The following is a 20,805-nucleotide window of genomic DNA, read 5'->3' as shown; positions in this document are numbered from 1 at the left end:
TTTTCTAACTGGAGTTGATGCACTTTCACTCAGTTCAGAACTGATTTGTGAAGATTTCAGAGACTGATGAAATGAGATGATTAGTTCTCAAAAATCACATTTTCTGGGTTTAATACTTCCATTTTGTTTTTCTAAAAACAGGTTATTTTTCTTAAAAAGGAAAAATAACCAGTCAGTTTGTTGCAACAAGTTAATGGTTTCAAAAACCTTCCGGAATGTAACGGCACAAATCAGCAGCTGTTACCTAGCAACCCCAGAGGAACTCTGTTCGTTACCTAGCAACCAGAGCAGAGGGCCAACACGTTTTTACCGCTGTATGCGCTGTGCAATGGCTGCTGGAAAAGACAAGTGTTTTGTTGTTGACTTACCATCCAGAAACCGCTTGCTGCATTCTTGTTGATTGTGCAGGAGGCTCTACTAATACTTTTCAAAGATGTATGGTTCTATAACCGCCCTCCTGTTTGGAGCCACTTTCACATGTGAGTGTAAAGATTGAGTAAAAGCAGCTCGCTCTGAAAAGAACTCCGAAAAGGCAGAACGGAGCAGTTCCTTTATCCAAGAATGATTTTGAGTAAAAAAAAAATATTTAAATGTTTTGTATAGGCCACTGACCTTACAGGAGCAACTTCTCAGAGCAATGCTGGAAAAACATTGTTAAAAGGATCATAGAGGAGCCATGTTGTGATGATTGCCTGAAGATGGAGTTTCAGGAAGAGCAGCAGTTTTTAAAGAGACAGAGACCCAATTTCAGGGCGTTGAATCAGGAAGTAAAATTTAAAGTCATATTTGATATATGTAGCATTTTTATAATATAAAGTGGCACCGTGTGCCTGAAAAATACATAATACTGCCCCTTTAGCTTCCTCTTAAAACTTGTAGGAAACCTTCCCTGAAGAGCTGAAGCTTTTGGAGACGCAAAGTGTGACAGTAGATCTCTGGATTCTACGGTGGCCCTGAAGTGCAAACCACATCAGCAAAGTTATTATAGTTGTGCTCAGTTAAACAACTACAAATCTAAAAATACAACATGATCAAATATGCAACATTAATCACAACTACAAACTAAGAAAACACAACAACATCCTTTAGCAATGGAGAGAATATCAAAGAGGGTTGACATGTTTTATAAAAGCTGCTGCCCAGTAAACATTCTGTCCAGATTTCTCTGAACCGGCCACGCCTTCCAGTCAGGTCTGCAGCACTGAACTCACGTTCGCCTCCTTTCTGGAGACACTGGATTCTTCTGGGAGGTCCCTGATGTGAAAAGACTGCAGCGCGGCTGTAGGGTTAGCTGTGCTGCGTCTCCAGCAGGGGATACTGTATATGTCTGTGGCATTCGGATCAATAAGTGAGTGCAAACTGCTGGAGCAAGAAATGGGAGTAAAAAACAGATAAAAAAATGTTTTTTTTTTCTGTAGCAGCAGAGCTCCATGATCCGCTTCCTTTCACGTTGTTCTGTTTTGTCGCTGCTAATTGATATGCTTGTTTGCAGTTTAATCCCAACGTTCGCAACAACCAGCAGATAAAATCCCAGTTTGGTGAAGGATTTACTGGGAAGCAGCGGTTTAATAAGGCTGTGTCTTGGCGTTAAGCTGCTGGTGCATAGCCAATTACACTGACTGGCTGCCAAACTTTTATTGCCAGTTGACAAACAAACATCGAGAGCGTGATTAAGGTGGGCCGGAGCCCAGATGGGCCAACACCGCTGCTAACAAAGTTGGACGGATCGCAGAGAACTTGAGATAAACCAGCCTGGTGGATTTGTGGCGATGCTTCTGCTTTAATCAGCTGCTCTGGAAGAAAACCAAGTAATTAAGAGGCAACCGAAAAAGATTAATAGTGTTAAAGATCCATTCAGTTGAAATGATTAAAGGAAATTACGAAGTGATGAGATTAAATCAGAACTGAATGCTGAACATGAAGAACCATCCGTCCACTGCAGACATGTTATCTGTGTTAAATTTACTCCAAAAGTTTACATGAACAGAAATATTCAGCTTCTGGCATCGAAGTTAAATGAGCTGCAGTTTATGAAAAAGGAGAACGTTAAGATTGCAAGTGGCTCCCTGGTACGACGGCGTATTGGGGTCATTGTAGATAGAAAATGAAAAAAGGAATAGTACATTTCTGTTTTAAAACTCAGACATTTTTAGACTAATTTGAGAAATGTCCTAGAAAGAAACAAGAAGATTTCTGAGTTGGAAAAGTTAAAAAAAAAATGCTAGAAAAAGACCCTGAACTTTCAAGATTAATCTTAGAATATTTCTAGAAAAAACATAGAAATTATCTGAGCTTCAAAAGTTAAAACATGTTGACTTTTGGAGATTTTCTCTGTTTCAGAAGTAGAAATTTTTTTGGAACACAGATTGAATCAAAAAGATAAACGCTGGTCCACCAGCAAAGATCGTTCTCTGCTTGGTTGAAGTGAACTGTGGTGCAGTTCGAATGCAGACATGAACGCCAAGCGGGCTGTAAACCGCTCCAAAAGCAGGAAGTAGTTTACAGCGCAGGGCATTCTGGGTAATTACAACCAAAACAAAAGCGTTAGTTTAGCGCTAGCAGGAGAAATGACTCGTGGTCTTTTACCACTAAAATCTGACACTGACTCCATTTTTGTTTACATTTCGTGAAGAAAGTTGAGTCCAGTGTCTTCTTCAAGGCTTTTTTGTTGCTTCTTTTAGTCGTTCTTGGTGCAGCGCCCCCACAGGCGAGGAGGGGAACAGGTTTTTCAAGGTATTTGTTCATTTGACTAAGTGCAGTGTGAAAGCAAAACAATAGCAGCTGGAAATGTTGCCAAATGTTCCCAAATTGAACCGAATGAACACGACTATCAGCGTTTCAGTGAAGTAAAATAAACTCCCATGTTTGGAAAAGAACACAGACCGTTTGTGCAGAATCACTGTGGTGAATATGTATGACGCCCGGTTTGAACCGTGGCATCACACGTGGAAAATGAAGCCCTTCTGAGACACACACACACACACACACACACACACACACACACGCACACACACACACACACACACACACACACACACAGAGGATGATCTAACAGGAGCAGCCCTCTGAGTTGGAGAGACTGAAGCACTTATCCAACAAAACACAGAGCGCAGAGACGGTAAGGAATTACAAGAAAGGGCGAAAAACTGGGATGAAAGTTAAAGGAGGCTCTGGGGAAAGAAAGTGCGATGGAAAGAGAGAGAAGGAAGGATGGAAGGAGGAAGAGGAAGAAGGACACCTTGAGGAAGAGTGGAATGACTGGTGAGTTAGATCTGAGCTTTCAGCCCAAAGTTAGCGGACTGTAAGAGGAATGGACAGAAAATTAGACAAAGATGTTCTTGTGCTGGAAGCATCTGTCAGTCTGAGTGGAAACACAAAGAGGGCAGCGATGTGTGGCCGTGATTGTTGCTGCTGATTTCCCTGACGGTGCCGCTCTTCATTGAGCGGGCTGACAGCAGGAGCGCTGCCGGTCCCCTCGCACCGCCACCGGGGTGATTAAAAGACCTCGGATCAAACGCCGTTTGTTGGGGGATATCTGTGTGTACAGAGCAGCGTGGAGGCGTTACAAACACAAACACACCTCAGTGAGAGCCGCGGCCCCCAGGAGGCCCGGCATATCATAATAATCACTTTGGCATGAAAGCTTTTTATGCCAAAGTGTTTTATTTAGGAGAGACGCTCCGGTCGGTCCAGGACGCACACTGATAATAAAACAAATGTTTCTGCCACAAGAGACACGAGATGGGAAAAAATTCCCTCAAAGAAGCACAAATACATCAGAGAGAGGAAAAGCATTGATCAGGCTTCAGGGCCTGGTTTCCTATTATTAAATCTTTCTTTATAAGGAGAACAAGTCAGTCTTCATGGTGGTCCAACAGAGATGAGGTTGATCTGATCCTGTGTCTACGATGGCGGATTTGGGCCATCGTAGATGTAAAAGGAGTCAATTTTGACAAAAATCTCAGAAATTTTTTTATTATTGTCAGAAATTTTCCAGAAAAAACTCTTCAGTTTCTTAGTTTCAAAAGTAAAATATTTTAGACTTTTGAAACTCAGAATTTTCCAAGTTTTTCTATAAGTTTTTTTACATCAATCTCAAAATTTCTGAGTTTTTTTCTAGCAAATTTTCAACTATTAAAACTCAGAAATTTCCCAGGTTTTTTCTAGAAAATTTCCGAAACTAGCATCTCTACCACTGTTATATATATATATATATGTTGATCAATGTCTCTTCAGATCTTTGTTTTAAACTACTTTTGGCTCCAATATAAATTACGACAGATGGAAACATGATTGGCAACGTTAAATTCACAGGTTTCCACTTATTTTCTGGCCTTCAGCAAATCATTTCAGCCTGAAACCTCCTTCCAGGGAAACATGACTGTCCTCTGCAAGATGGATCAAACCATGCAGCATGTAAATGAATCCATGCAACACTTCTGACCAGCGTTCATAAACTTGGGACCTGGGAGAGAAAAAAAACGCCATCGGCCATCAGCTGGTGCATTATTCAGCCTAAAAGCTTGTTAAAGAGAGCTCACAATGGAGCAGAATGAAAGATTGATGAGATTTAAAGCAGTTTAGTTAGTTTGCGTTATGTAAAGCAATAAAGGAGCGGCGGAACGACGGCATGTAAAGGCAGGAAGGGAGAGGAAGAGCGGACAGCTGAGAGGGAATTACGCCCGAGACGCCAACGAGGAACGAAGACAAGATTCAAAAACGCAAAGAATGCCAAAGAAACACAGCAAACATGAAGCAATATTATCAATGAATTAGTTTCTCTTTGTTTATTTCAGTGATTTGAAATAATGTTTTCCCCAAAATACAGACCAACAGCTGGTGGATTCATGCCAGCAGCTGGAATGTTGCCTGATACAAGAGATGCACCAATCGCGGATTTCCGACCTGTAAAAAACTCACCTGCCAATTTTGATTTTGGCAAATAATTTTTTGTCTGTTGCTAAAAATAGCAAGAAAGTCACTGAGTTGGCAGCTGTGGGGGAGATGACCTGGTGGGCGGAGCCAACAGTCAAACCTCCCTGGACAGCGACTGATTTTTAGACCTTTGATGAGGTGAATAAGATCAGCTTTGCATATCAGGATCGGCTGAACATTGATCTCTAAATATTAATGGATTTGGCACCAATAAATCAGCTGGAAAATAAATCGGTGCACCCTAACACGTCGAACATTAGCTGTGTTTTCATTGACTGTATAATTTCACAAATTAGAATTCTGATAATAAATCCACTTAATGAAAAGCTATTTTTTTGCTAAGTGCCAGGATGAGGTGGTTTTTCATCTGTATCAAAATTAGTGTGTTTTGCAAAACTGCAATGGAAAAATTTTTTTCACATCATTCAAGGCATGTAATCGACACCAGGATGTTACTACTGGCAGAAAAGACAAAGAAGACGACAGGAAGTGGAAAGAAGATGATGGAGCGACGCGTTTTATTCACGTGTGATTTTAATTGCATTTTTATTTGTATGTATTAATAAACATAATAAACACCACAGTTTTACACTTGTGTCTTAATAAATATGTCTTAATAAATTCACTTCATGGAAATGCACCATTTTTCTTTTTTCTGGTAAACATTTTTCAAAATGGCTGCCGTAGCAGCAGAGAATATATGTCTGCTCTAAAATGGGCAGCAGTTATTGTCAGTGTTAGATTCATAAACCTCTAATTCACTAAACAAACATCTTAGCTCCACTAACACTAAACCACTAAGCACATAAGTACAAAACTAAGGAAGCTAACCCTAACCAATAAAACAAACAATTACATTTCTATGATTAATTTGCTTAGTTGAAACATAAGTTTTGACTCCATAATGAGGTTTTTCGGTTAGAAATTGGTTTATTTCACAACAATTATCATGAGATCAGGAAAATACACTCAATTTTCAAATTATTCTTATATACTTTTAAAAAAGTATAGCAAACATTTTCCCAAGAAAACAAATATTAGGAAGTTGGCTTGCTTTTTCAAAGCAGCCAATCCAAGAGCGGCATTTATTTTCCTTGGCGCTGATTGGCTGAACTCCCAGAAACGGAAATGAATTAGACCGTTTATGCTAGCTAAGACGTTTCTACTGTACGCATTAATGAATATTAAAGTATATCGTGTGTTTTGACTATTAAATTAGCGATGACTCAATACTTTTGCACAGGTAAGTAAGCACGTTTTGCAACAAAAAAAAGAGAAACATTTGATCAAAAAGCATTCGGATTTATCCCAAATATGCTAAACTACAATAACATCAGAGATGCGATCGTCCATAAGACGGTTCGCTTAAGATCCGTTCTCACTGTAAATCCATGCAGCTTGTCTTCTCTCCTAAACCTCTGTGTGTGTCAGAGGAAATGAACCGTGGGGTAGCATTAAACCAGCAACACACACACACACACACACACACACACACACACACACGCACACACACACACACACACGCACACACACACACACACACACACACACAGCATGTGAGGAAGACAAAGTGGGAGGTATATTATGGTGGACGGAACCACTGACCCTCCTGTTGAGTTAATGAGCTTTTATTGACTCCAACACCTGAAGTCGCTGCTGTAACTTATCACAGTTAGCACCTTACTCCCCAGACACATAAAACACTGCAGGGCGTAACACACACACACACACGAGCAAATGATTAGTTTATGTGCGCAGAAGACACACACACTCGTTGCTGGCGGTGCTCAGGGGTATAAAGACACAAGCAGGATTAGATACTGAGGATTACAATAAAACGAGCTGCAACTGTTTTTATTAAACCTGCAAAGTGTCAGAAAAAAATAAACCGTGGAGATTTTGGTATAAGGATGAAATAAAATAAATGTAATTTCTCTTTATCTCTTTAAATCCTACGTGAACAAAAACAAATCAACAGATTCAACTTTAAAGCAGGAGCAGTTTTTACGTTTTTATGCTCCAAAGTGAACAGATGTGTGTAACTAGTGGTGGAACTCAATTTAATTTTTAAATCTAGTTAATTGCAGGGTCTGCAATTAATTAATTGAAAAATATAAAGACAAAATAATCAACGATTTTCTAGATTTAATCTGTTATTTAGGTTTTTCAACCATCAGATTGGTGCAAGTGTTTCAGGAACTTCACTTTTCTAACAGTTCACTTCATCTGGCTCTATTAAATAATTACTATTTGAAATACGTTGTACTGTTTTGTGCTGTTTGAGCAAATTTACCTCAAATTTAAGTTTTTCTATTCAAATTTTAGGTAAATTGAACCTTTTTTTCTAAATAACACCAATTTTTAACACTGAAATTTTCTCCAGCACCTTCCAGAAAAACATCCCAGTTGATTTTCCGATGAAATATATTTTTTCAGCCAGCAGGAAAGTCAACAACCAATCCTTCCCAGGTGATTTAATAAGACTAAGACCTCCAGAAAACTTTCAGCAGCATCTATTATAGACAACACATATCCAACTCTCTGTCCTCATCCGAATCTCTAATGCAAAGGTTCACATTTTAGTCAAAATGGGAAAAAAGAAATCACCTTTTTTTCTGGTTTGTTTGTTAAAAAGATTCAAAGAGAAATGAAGAAAGATGTCTGATTCACAAGGTTTTCTAAGGAGTTTTTATCTGTGAACTACAGGAGAAAAGCTTTAAAAGTTTAAGTTATTTTAAGGTCGCAAGCTATTAAATTTCCTGTAGATTTCTGAATGTCTGTGTAGGAAGATTTCCCTGTAAACACCTGCAGCAGACAGTCGAGTCTTCCTCAACCTTCAGCCTTTAGTTTGATTTTCTCATCTGCTTTCTGTTTGCTGCTGCTGCTTCTTCTTCTTCTCTGGTCGGTGTGCGGTTCATCTCCAGTGGACGGTTTCAGAAGGAGGCTGCGGTCGATTCCTTCCCTCTTTTCTCATCTCAGATCTTCAAAGCTCTGCAGAAACCTGAGCTCTGTCCACTTCACCTCCTCACAGCCGCGCTGCGTTCAAGAACACGCTCCGCCACGCGTGGGCTGCTGCAAACGTGTTCAGCGGAAGAGAAACGCAGGTTTTACTGAGGCTCCATTCATTTTTAATTAAGTCATTTAATATAAACCAGCTTTAAAAAAACTCTTTAACAAGGAGCCTATTGTATAAGATGGGTATCGCAAAAACCAGAAATGTGAGATTTAAGTGTCATTCACTGTGGAAATAATTTAAGTTTATCTGGTGTTTGGAGATTTAAATGTTTATAAGTTGATGAGAGGGGCAGAAAATGTTTCCAAGCAGAAAATGTAAAATTGCATGTCAATAATTTGTTTACATTTTTTTTCTTGTTTTTGCTTTTTGTTTGTTCACAATAAATAAAATAAATAAATTTCTGCTGTGATCTGTAGCAGAACAGACTAAACACTGGAGGAGCTGCTAAAATATTAATGATAATAATAATAATAATTTCTGCTAATTGTGATGAATTTCTGCTCCCAGTGAGTGAAAACACGACATTTAAAGAGTAGCTAAACCCCAAATTAACCTCTTTTTGGTAGATAAGTCGTATAAGTTGAGCATAAGTCCGCCATCTTTATGTTATTACATTTTTGATTAAAGTTGTTTAATTCTGCAAAACGTGACTGGAAACCGTCTCATTGCTGCCCCCTTTGGGTTGGACGTGGCCACTGCGTTGAATTGTTCCATTGGTTAAAACTGTTGGTGAAACCGTTTCACACAGGCCAGGATTTAACACCTTCTCACTCAGACGAGCTGAAGTCAGTCAAAACTCTTCATGTTGGATCTTATTAATCATTCAGGCGACAGAGAGGCAAAAGGATCTTCATATTTCTGCGATATGAGCATTTATGAACCAGAGGCGAAAGCTTTTTACCTGAACTTCAACGCTGTTGAACACATTTTACTCTGATCTGGACATGCATTGCTGCCACAAACTCCATCTCATCTCAGGATGCCTGGTTACATTTTCACTGATGAACTTCATCATCTGCAGCGACACGCCTCCTTGTCTCCGGTTATTTCCTCCCATCAAACTCTCACCTCAAGCCAAAGTGGAAAATGGATTTACAGCCTCACAAAGTTTGATGCATTAGCCGCATCTCTCTACTCTGCGCCGGCTTTTAGCCAAAGTTTCCAGAGGTGGGGCGCGTCGGCAGGCCCTCTTCTGTCGGCTTCAGATCACCTTAAATTGAATTGTCCAGAGGCTGCGGCCGGTGATCCATGATGCTCTGCCTTTTTGCCTGGCAGCCTTGATAAATTCAAGTCCTGATCTCTCTCTCTGCCTTGCTCCATGAGACGTCGCTCATTTTTCCTTTGTGTTGCCTTCATGTTGTCATTTCAGTTCCTGTCCGCTTCCATCCAGAAGGACACGGCTCCTGGAAATCCCTAAAAACACACTCATTATTTCCAGAACAATTTGTGAGTGCACAAGTTTTATTTTTTTTAAATCCAACCGTACAGACTCGATGTGTTCACCCCATTGCATTAAATTGTTCTTAGTGATGGTTGAAAGTTGGAAAAATTGGCAGTTCAAACCCGACAACCTATTTCTGCTAAACCACTGAACAAACACAATACCAGCTCAGGCTCCAATGTCATTTTGTTCCTGTGTGATTCTTGTTTGAAATAAAGTTATTGGGAGAAAATGTGAGAAGAGGAAATGGAACTGCTGCGTAAACGGTCATAAGCAACGTCAAAATAAGAGCATGAACATAAACCTCTAACTACTTGAAGTACTTAACAGTTGATAACTGAAGCTTCAATAAAGATGCTGAATTTTATTAAACTGAAAGCTTAAGAAAAAATCTTCTCATCTATTGGCGTATTAGTGGAAGTACCAGCCACACCTGTGAATAGATGAGACTTCCTCTAAAAAGGTGTACAACTGCCTGCGTTAATAGTCCAAGCTCCAAACAAGCGCAGTGGAAAAACAATAGTTGAAATAAACCATAAAATCCCCAAAGCTGATAGAAGATAGATAGTTTCTGGTTCCTTGTAGGTGAACTCAAGTCAATAAAATCTTGTCTGCAGTGATGGAAACATGCCAGAGTGAGACCCGCTGACCTTGAACAGGCGTTGTTTGACTTTTTTCTTAATCTGAGTCTGTGTACTTTGCTTTGTGGTTCTACTGATGTGGTCAGCAGGTCATCGTGGGATTGCTCTGCTCTCTTCCTTCCAGTTTGAACTCCTGCTTTAAATATTCCAGCTTCCTTGAACTTTGCGCTCTGCAGGACCTTTTGTTTACTCCTTCATTCGATGCCTCTGGACTGCATGAGGTTCGCTTTAGTTATCATGTTGGGTAGTAAAGTTAGTGAGCAGAAATGGGTCTAATGAGCAGAATGAATGAACAGGAAGTGAGAGAAAATGGCTGATCGACTTGGCAGGTAGCCAGGGAAACAACGACAGAAACCAGCAGAGAACAAACCAAAACCAGATCTAAGAATTGGTCACGATTCAAGCAAAAGTTGGCAAAGAAATTCACAAACAGGAAAAACATGAATAAAATACAGAAATAATTCAAAACAGAGCCAGATCTGAGATTCCTAAAACAAATAAATAGCAAAACATTAGGAAGGTAAGGAATGAACTTAATGAGGCAAACAAAGAGGGACAAAAAGCAAAATACAGTGGAAGAGTAAAAAGAAGTCTGAGAGATTATGACTGTTTTAAAGAAACATTTGTTACATTTTTAGCTGCTGTGGTTTTCTTTCCCCTCCTGGCCTGTGGGGGCGCTGCACCAAGAACCACTGCAGAAAACGACAAGAAAACTTCTGAAGACACTGAGACCAACTTCCATCTTCACAAATGTAAATAACATTTTAGTGGTTGAAGGATTTGTCTTTTGTCTGCAGGTCATTTCTCCCACTACAGTTAAGCTGCCTCATGTTTTTGTTTCTTTTACCCAGAATGCCCTGCACCGAGGTCCACTTCCTGCTTTTGGAACGGTCTCTGGTTGACTTTGTGTTCATATATGCATTCAAATCAAACCAGAGTTAACTTCAAGCAAACAGGTTTGAGGTTTTTGGTCCACATCAAAGTTTGAATGTATGAATGCACCAGATTTTCCTGCGTGGTCGTTCACTGCTAACTAAATGCAACCGCAAACGAACTTGTACGTGACCGATTTTTGACCCCAAAGCGACCTGAATACACAGAAGAATAACAAACATCACACGTAAACAGCAGCGCTCTGTTTACGGAAGTAATAATGGACGCCGCCGTCTGTGGATTGATTTTTAAGGGTGGGTTCCCACTGGACCGGTTTCGTATGCTTTAATCAAACTCTAGTTTGTTTGTCTAGAAAGTCCGGTTTTTTGGGGAGGTGTGAACAGGTAATCAAACTCTGGTCCACCTACAAACTTCTCAATTCTGAATGCATATGTGAATGCCAAGGGGACCAGAGACTGCTTGGCATTTACCGCTTGGTGAATGCCGAGGACAACCAAAACTAACACTAGCTAGCTAACTAGCATTAGCAGGAGAAATGACATGTGCTCTTTACCAAAGACAAAGGAGAAATCCTACAAAATCTGTCGCCGCTCCATTATTTGTTTCCATCCATCAGTGTCTTTGTGTCGGTTTTCGTGTCGTTTCCTTTAGTGGTTGTTGGTGCAGCGCCCCCACAGGCGAGGAGGGGAACAGGTTGCGCTCAAAGGGTTTAGTTGGTTTGACAAAGTGCAGTTAGAAAATGAACCGGAGCAGCTGAAAAATTCCCTATCAAACCAAGTCTACCAGATGATCAGTTGTGGAAACATCTGATGAATGTAGACACAGGAAGCTAAGAAAAAATTAACCACATGTCGCATGTCTCACGTTAAAGATGTAAAATGCAACATGACCGTTCTGACAGCAGAAACTCCCAAAATTATGGGATATGCATCCGATTTCACGTGACAAAAGGAAGAGGCAGAAATCTGAACTTTTGTGGGGAGAAAAGATCGGAATTGGGCCGTTCAGACTGCAGCGGAAAAGTCAGACGCAGGTTGCATTTGCCTGCTGGGTGAACGTAGCTATAGAGACACAGAGCAAACAGCCAAACTCTTCTCTGTAGCCTTTCTACAGTCTGATGAACCCACATCAGCTGATACCTGGACAGCAGTCAGACACAAATATTACCTTCCATACAGTTTTTTTTTTTTTGCTTTCTATGTGTCTGTGTTTCACCGCTTATCATTTAAAGGGTGATGGGGGTTTTAGAGGAAGATGAGAGCCACACTTAAAGAGAGACGGGGGAGGAGATGAAAGGAAGGATGAAGATGTGACATAACAGGCTGAAGGATGAAGGCGAAGAGGAAGCAGGTAGGATGCATCATGCACTTCTTCCTGCAATTATCCAAACATCTAATGAGGTGCGAGCAACAACATGCATGCAAATCTGCAGCTACATGTCAGAAGAAGCTGTTAAAGCTCACTGGAAGGAAATAAAATAATCAAAACGTGATTATTGGTGTATTGTGATTGGATTCTTGCATACAAAACTTCTAGAACTATTCAACAAAGGCTCTTCAGCCTTTAAAAGGCTGGAGAAGCTGTCTAGACTGATTGGAGTGAACATAAAGGATAAGATATTTTAATAACTGCATATAGTTCTGCTCATTTTGTTCAACCTTGGAAGGAACAAGCTGCTGCTGAAAACACATCAACTTCTGTCTGGAGACGAAATACTGAGACAAATAAAGGACAGAAACTTTTCAAAACATTCATTTCCACTGAAACTGGATCAGAAACTACATTTGCAATGCAGCTTTTCTGTCCATTTTATGAAGAACTTGATGGCCTGGAAGATATTTTACTGTCCTTCAGTAAAGTCATGCTAACCGCTAAGCTAACATTTCCTCATAGGAGCACATATAAAACTGAACTGAATTGAGTTTTAAATAATATTTTTTACATCATCATTATGTTATTGCTAACTTTAAGGGCAATATGTTCCATATTATGTGTGCTAAGTGTCATGCTAACTAAGCCAGTAGCTAATCTGACATGTAAATCTTTACTGTGCCAAGTTTTATAACAGTTAAATTTAATATTTTATTAAATATTTTAGTCGCTCTTGCGTAAAACAGCTGTTTATATTGTCTCTTTCTTAGCTAAACAACTTTTGCGTCACTGTGCTAACTGCTAGCACTGCAGCAGCTAAAATGAGTTGTTCTCTTTAACCAAAACTTTTTATAAGTTCTTCATATAATCTGGTTCATTCAGATTTTTTTTTTAATTAAATAAAGTGTTAGTTGTTTGTTTTAAGTCATTATTATGTTGCAGAGTTCAGTGCAGAAGAATCAGAATTAGCTTTATTTTGCCAAGATTGTGACTTTGATTTTAATTCCCCACAACCTACAGACATAACAAAAATAATAATAATAATAACATATATGTAAATCACACAAGAATATGTTTGTTCACGCAATAAAAAACATCCTCCAACCACTTCCTGTTGTCTTCTTTGTGGTTTTCGCCAGTAGTAACATCCGACTGATGATCACATGAATCAAATGATGTGAAAAAAAGTTTTCCATTGTAATTTTATGAAATAAATCAATTTCAAAACAATGGAAAAACCACATCATTTTAGCACAAAAACGTTTTGGGAAAAAATTTAGATTTTTTTTTTTTTTTTTAGATTGCCGTGTTTCCATTTAGCAAATTTATTGTTGTCATAATTCCAATTTTATGGTCAGTATGAACACAATGATGAACCTTTTAATTACCAGAATAAAATCCTAATACAACAATAAAGCTATATTTCCAGAATAAAATCCTAATTTTATGAGAATTTCTACATAAAGCTGGATTAAAATGAGAAATATTGAGAATCTTGTTAAGTTATACTTGGTTTCGGTTTTACAAATAGGAAAAAGTAAATATTTTAACACATCAGCATCAAAATATCATCATGAGTTTGAGGCAGATCTTGATCAATATTAAGCATAAAATAATTTTTTTGTCTTAATTTTATGGATTTCTTCTGGTAAATATAATAAAAAAAAATTATTTTGGAGCATAAAAAGTGTAGATTTAGGCTTGAACAGTATTCCTTTTCCTGGATTTACCAGTTTCAGTAAATTCATGATGAAAAAGGACAGAAGGAGGACAGAGATGAGCGAGAAGGAGCAAAAACGAAATGATGAAAGGAGCAGAGATGAGAGAAAGTTTGGATTTGTAGGATGAAAGTGTCTGTGGAGAAACGCAACACCAGGGCAGAAATACAGGAAAAGGAAGAAGGCAGGCGGTTTTTCCAGTGACTTTTAAATTGGTTTTAATGAGGATTATTTTTTTTTACTGCTGCGAATTAAATCAAAACATGTCAGAGCTGTAAAATATCTCCATATAGATACACATGTAAAACTTTTTCTGAAGCCAACAACTGCATTTAATGTAATTTCTTTCTTTAAATTCAGTAAAACTGCATCAATTTCAATCAGTTTTGCTCTAAAAACCAGACAATGTGACTGAGTGTCTCCTAATAAACAGAAAGCAGCAGCAGCAGCAGCGTTTCCTGGTCAGCTGAGTTTTTGGAGATCCTGCAGAGCAGCAGAGGGACAGATGTGATTCATTTATCATTTATTTCCATCAGCAGGAAGTTTTTTCTCTTCTGTCTTTTCATCCCGGGGGAAACTGATCCATGTCTGCAGCAGAACGTCAACCACTGAATTATAGATGCTAAAACTGTTGAAATCTTATACATTTTATTCTGATAAATAATCAAACATGATGCCATGTTTATGTAAACATATTTTAACATATTGTGTCCAGAACTTGTTGCTAAAGAGGCTCAGGAGGGAAACATTATTCTCTTCAGCAACTAAAAGAAAGTTAGGGAGTTAAATCGCTGATCAAAGTTCAGTTGAACTGTTTTACTGAAATTTGGCAGAAAAGTCTTTGGCCAGTATTAGGACTACTGCAGATAGAAAAAGTTGGTTTTTAAAACATTTCAGAAAGTTGTACATTTCAGCCAAAATTTCAGAAATTGTCTATTTTTTCTAGAAAATTTGAAAAGTAAAAAATTTGCTAGAAAAGATCAAAAACCTTTGTTATCACAGAAATATTCTAGATCAGTGGTTCTTAACCTTTTTTGAGGTACCGAACCCACCAGTTGCATATGCGCATTCACTGAACTCTTCTTATTCCAACCGCCCCCCCCGGGGTCCCCCGACACACAAAATACTTTGCGATATTCTGATTTAGTAATGTAATTATATTAGCTGTGTTACCACCCCCACGCCACTAGAGGCAGTACCAACCCTGAAAAGATTTAGATCAGGGGTCCCCAAACTTTTTCCTGTGAGGGCCACATAACTTTTCCCTTCTCTGGTTGGGGGCCGGAGTCAGTTTGTAACAGAAAAAGTGTGACGATTGCAGGAGTGCCTAAATGTAAAAATGTATTGTTTTCCAGAAAGCACAATCAGATAACATTCTCTGGGTTCTTCACAGAAAAAAATCCAGGAAGGATTATAGTCCGTATTTTCCTAACTATGAGCCGAACCGGACTATAAGCCACAACCCCAAAGTTTTTTTTTTTTTCCAGTAAACATACACATATAAGCCGCAGATTTCTCTGCCGCTCCAGGTTTTCCACAACGATGCAGCAGAGGGGGGCGGACACCCAAAATCTGAGTAATAACAGGTCAATTGAATATCACATTTATTACGGTTGAAAAAGAAAAGTTGCCAAGTTTAGATTTAACTGAACTGATTACGGTAGTTTCCGTACGGTAACTAACAGTAAAAGTGCTGATCCTTCGTGTTGCTACTAGCATGTGCTAAATGAAAATGGGCGCTTTCTTCTTCTTCTTCTTCTTTAGATTTCAAGAGCAGCCTGCATTCATTATTGTTGCACTACTGCCATCTACTGGATCCTAATATCTATACCTCAAATTCTCATAATGATCTCAGTATTATTTAAAAAACTGTTAAATAGCATTTCCCCTCAATGCTATTTAACTGATCAACAACATTCTCAAATTTCAATTCCCTATTAAAACCTAATTCCGTTTTAATGGGAGCTTTCTTTTATTTTCAAAGATTCACTTTGTAATGGTCTCACTATGGTGTCTTGTACCAAAACTAATCAGCCAAACTCCTTTCACACGAGTCAGGATTAATTAGTTCTTCCTTTATTTCCATGTAGAATGGAGTGAAACTGTCAAAACACAAACAACTCAGGATGAGCTCAGAGCAGCTTACATTAGTGTTTTACATTCAGATACTCAGTTCAACTGATACAACAGCTACCTCAGAATGCTATGAGCTGCAATGCTACATAACGACCTAAGAAATCTTAGCAGCCTGCTAGTTAGCAATGACGTAGCACATATTCAAATCGCCCGCAGGTATTTCCAAAACTAATTCAATAAACAAGTTACTTATTTTATCATATGTTAACATAAAGGCTCGTTTTGAAGTATAAGCTGCTACTACAGGCATTGCTTCGAAGAACTCGACCTGGAATGCGGCGTTCATAACAGACACGTGTGTTCATCTGCTCTACCGCTAGCAAACAACCGTACATAACATAAAAGTCGAGCAGTTCCCCCAAAAGTCCAACAGATGGCAGCAATGCGTCATGCAAAACAAAACACCCACAGTTTACGGGACACACTTCCTGCTCAAGAGCCCCCTGGTGGTTGAAGAAAAATCCACATATAAACCGAAAAATACAATATATGAAAAAAAAAATCTGAACCTCTCTGGTATTGTTCAGGGGGCCGGACCAAATGTGGAGGCGGGCCGGATCCGGCCCGCGGGCCGTAGTTGGGGACCCCTGATTTAGACTATAGAATTTGGTAAAAACTGAGCTTTGCTGAAGTAATTAAAGACAAAAGTTCAAATCCATGCTGAGAGTGGAGCTCCATCAATCAGGGCTCATCCGCAGCTCTGATTGGCTAAGCAATGTAAGGTGATCCTCTGATTGGCTAAGCAATGTAACGTGATCCTCTGATTGGCTAAGCAATGTAACGTGATCCTCTGATTGGCTAAGCAATGTAACGTGATCCTCTGATTGGCTAAGCAATGTAACGTGATCCTCTGATTGGCTAAGCAATGTAACGTGATCCTCTGATTGGCTAAACAATGTAACGTGATCCTCTGATTGGCTAAGCAATGTAACGGGATCCTCTGATTGGCTAAGCAATGTAACGTGATCCTCTGCAGCAAGTGATGGCAAAGCGGCGCGTCATCACGACTTTACACAAGTGTGTGTTTACCTCCGCAGCAGAGGCTCCAACGAACCCCTGGGGTTCGATCGAACCCAGGTTCAGAACCACTGCTCTAGAAAAACGTGGAAATTTCTGAGTTTGAAAGGTCGAAAACTTTTGACTCTTGAAAATTTTAAAGTTTTTTCTTGGAAATTTCTGAGATTAATCAAAAAATTTCTGACTTTTTTCTAGCAAATTTTTTTACTTAAACTGAGAAACTTCTACGATTTTTCTACAAAATTGCTAAGATTTATAGAATTTTTTTTTTGGCAAATTTTTTGAGTTTATAAACTTGTGAAAATTTGTGAAATTAAGGTCGAGTTTCTTCCAGCAAATTTTCAATATTTTCCTTGTTGATTTCCAGAAAATTTGTGGGTTTTTAATTTTAAAAGTCCCATATATTTTGGCAGAAATGTAAAAGTCTGATAAATGTTAATTATTTTGGGTATTTATGCGTCTATAACTGACTACTGAAATGGAAAAACCTAAATCATTTATAGCACAAACAATAGTTGTTAAAGAAAAAGCTCTATACTGAACATGACTTGAAAGAAATTTGACTTTGTAATTGAACAGCGTGAAATTGGGCCTCTGTCTCTTTAAAAACTGCAGGTCTTTCTGAAGCTCCGCCTTGACGAAGTCGTCACAACATGTTTATTATTAACAAGGAGGGAAACATACAAATTTACAGGCCCTGTGTGAAAAAGTATCTGCACCCTGTTAAATGTAGTTTGTTACGCCTGAGTTCACCATCAGAAGGAGGATTTAATGCATCACTGAAAAACTGCGTAAACATATATGTAACGTGCTCTAGATATGAAAAACACAAGTTCATAAATTATTTTTAAATATGTCACATAAACTCAGAATGAATAAGATTCAGTCATCACCTCAACAAACAAAGACACCAAACTAAACACAGCAAACCTTTTAAATTACAGACTGGAGAAAATACTCGCACAGAACCAGCTGTTCAATACAGAGTGAAAGGAAATCAGAGAAATGGGAATCCAACCAAGACCAAGATTTAAGCTGCAAAAAAGAAAAACAACAACAACAAAAAATACACCAACAGAATTTTGTCCCAAAATCTGCAAATGCTGAAAACGGTGCAGCAAATTTCCACTAAAAAACTCAGAAATTTTGAGATTATTCTCAGAAATTTTCAAGAAAAGTCAAAGTAAATTTTGGACTTGGAAAGGTTTAAAAATTGGCTGGAAAAAATAAGGAACCTTTAAGATAAATCTCAGAAATTTGATTTAAAAAAAAAAAATTGGAAATTTCTAAGTTTAAAAATTAAAAAAATTAGACTGGAAATTTTATGAGTTTCAATTTTCTAGAAATTTTGAGATTAAGCTGAAAAAGTTTTGAGGGGAAAAAAGTGGAAATTTCAGAATTTCAAACTCAAAAATTTCCAGTTTTTCTAGAAAACATATGAAATTAATCTAAAATTTCCTGAGTTTTTGTAGCAAATTTGTAATGTTTGAAAATATTTTTCTACCTAGCCTGGCTCTCGTGAACCATCTTAGAAACCAGTTAATGCGTCCAGTCCAAGCACGACGCATTCAACGTAAATCAGTCAAGCAGTCGTAAAATCTTAATCCAGAGCCTGGCAGTTTCTGTATGAATGTTTAAAAGAAACGTCATTTAATTTCAGCGTTTGAAAGAAAAGGAAAACCTTCCAGGTGAATCCGACTGAATCCATCCCCTCTGCTTCCCTCAAACACACAAAACAAGCTAATCTGGCGTTTTGTTCAATGTTTTCACAAGACCTGGCAACCTTTCGGTTATTGATGAGGGGATTTACGATCGGTAGATGAATCCAAAAGCAGCCGAAGCTTCTGGAAGAGGAGGAACGAAGAGTTTTATGATAGTCAGCAACAACAACACAAATTTTTGTTTGTCACCATTTATCTTTTAGATGTCATCATTGACTGCATGTATTTAGCCAAGAGATGTATGGAAGTCCGAAAGTGACGCTTTGTTTTTTTAGGTATCAATAAATTAATTCTTTAATAATTCCAAAAATATATTATAATATGATAAAAACTGGAAGCAAATTAAATGATGATTTATAGAAATATTTAGTATTTTTATATCAGTATAGTTTTCTAATCTAAATGTTATTCTAATCTGTTTTTCAAGTCAGTGGGAGGAGGTAAAAGTCCTATTGGTTAGCCAATCAGGTATCAGGGTCTATTTAACGAGCCATGTTGGCAGCTGACATTATTTTATGCTCTTCAAGATCAAAACAGGAACAAAATACTTAGTGAATGTAATCAACTTCCCATTATTTAATTAATATGTTCTCCCCATTTGTTTTAATTCTGATGTAAAGATTGTAGTAATTGATTTACTTAATGGATTTTTGGCATTTTCAGCTTTCCGCATATTTCACAGTATGAGGAACATTAACAGAAAAAAAGAAATGCTCTAAACTTGGGTTATAGCCTCTTGTAAATGAAATTTAACATTTATAACTTAAATCAACTTTTAAAATGTGAGAAAAGTGATTAATTTGCCATTTTAGGTTGCATGTTCATAAAAAAGTGCAAGAAATCAGATTATATAATTATTCATCCTTAACTGAAAGGCATTTTTTGAAATGCATATGTCAGTATTGTTTTCTAATATTATCTGTCATCCAAGTGAGTAAGAGAGGCTAAAAGACCTGTGGGTTGTTCAATTAGGCATCAGGGTCTAATTAACAAGCCATATTTACAGCTGACATTATTTTAAGATCTTCAAGAACAGCAGCAAAAATATACAGCAAAAATAAGTGATATATTCTATATCTTTTAATTCTGATGTAATTGATTCCCTCAACAATGACATTTTGACATTTTCGGTATTCCGTATATCTGCGCAGCGTGAGGAACATTGTGAGCAGAAAAAACGAACACTCTAAACTTAGGTTAGTTTCTGATAAACATTAATTATTTATAGCTTCTTATAAATTAAATGGAACATTTATGACTTAAACTTTTAAAACGCGAGTAAAATTATTAATTTGTCATTTAGGGTTGCAGATTTATAAACGAAGCTTCATCCTCCTCCTCCTCCTCTTCCAGCTGCTGCACCAACAACCATGAAGCACCTGCAGCTTTTTAACGCGGATCGCTGCGCAGTGATGGAGCTCCCAGATCAGATCAGCCCCGCCGCGGAACCGAACCGGAACCGGTTTGGTACTCACTGAGAAGCAGAGCAACAGGCAAGAAGATGAGGCAGGCGGAGTTCAGCAGAGACGCCATGCCGAGCCGAAAGTTCGTCCTCCGGACCCACAAGTTTCAGCTTCTGTCCTGAACTCCAGAGTGAGTCTATTCTTCAGGAGGAAGAGGAGGAAGGACGGCTGGTTACACTGAGTTCTCCTCCTGCAGCTGCAGCGCTTTCTCCGCTCTGAGAGCATCCGCTGCTGCTCATCCGCTGAAAGGAGGAGGAGGAGGAGGAGGAGGAGGAGGAGGAGGAGGAGGAGGAGGAGGAGGAGGAGGAGGAGGAGGAGGAAGGTCTACAGCAGAGTCCCTGATGAGCTCAGATGCTCTGCATTAACAAACTGACTCACGTTCTCCTGGTTTCCTGCCGGTTGTTCCCTCCATACCTCAGTCAGCGATACAATGGAGTATTAGTAGTAGATAC

At 38.5% G+C, this 20,805-nt stretch overlaps 1 protein-coding gene across 1 annotated transcript in view; it reads right to left on the bottom strand.

The window, feature by feature from the left end:
* Positions 1-20,570, bottom strand: part of nrn1la (neuritin 1-like a) — a 59,978-nt gene extending 39,408 nt beyond the window's left edge. Inside the window, exon 1 of the mRNA XM_008436540.3 lies at positions 20,366-20,570. Within this exon, the coding sequence (XP_008434762.1) occupies positions 20,366-20,423 (58 nt within the window). The 5' untranslated portion in view covers positions 20,424-20,570. The remainder of the gene's footprint in view (positions 1-20,365) is intronic.
* Between the last annotated feature and the right edge of the window lie 235 nt (positions 20,571-20,805).

This window comes from Poecilia reticulata, chromosome 6 (assembly GCF_904066995.2).
Source record: "Poecilia reticulata chromosome 6, P_reticulata-male-v2, whole genome shotgun sequence".
Lineage (NCBI taxonomy): Eukaryota > Metazoa > Chordata > Actinopteri > Cyprinodontiformes > Poeciliidae > Poecilia > Poecilia reticulata.
Note: the sequence above shows the minus strand (reverse complement) of the source record. Positions and strands in the feature narration are given on the sequence as shown.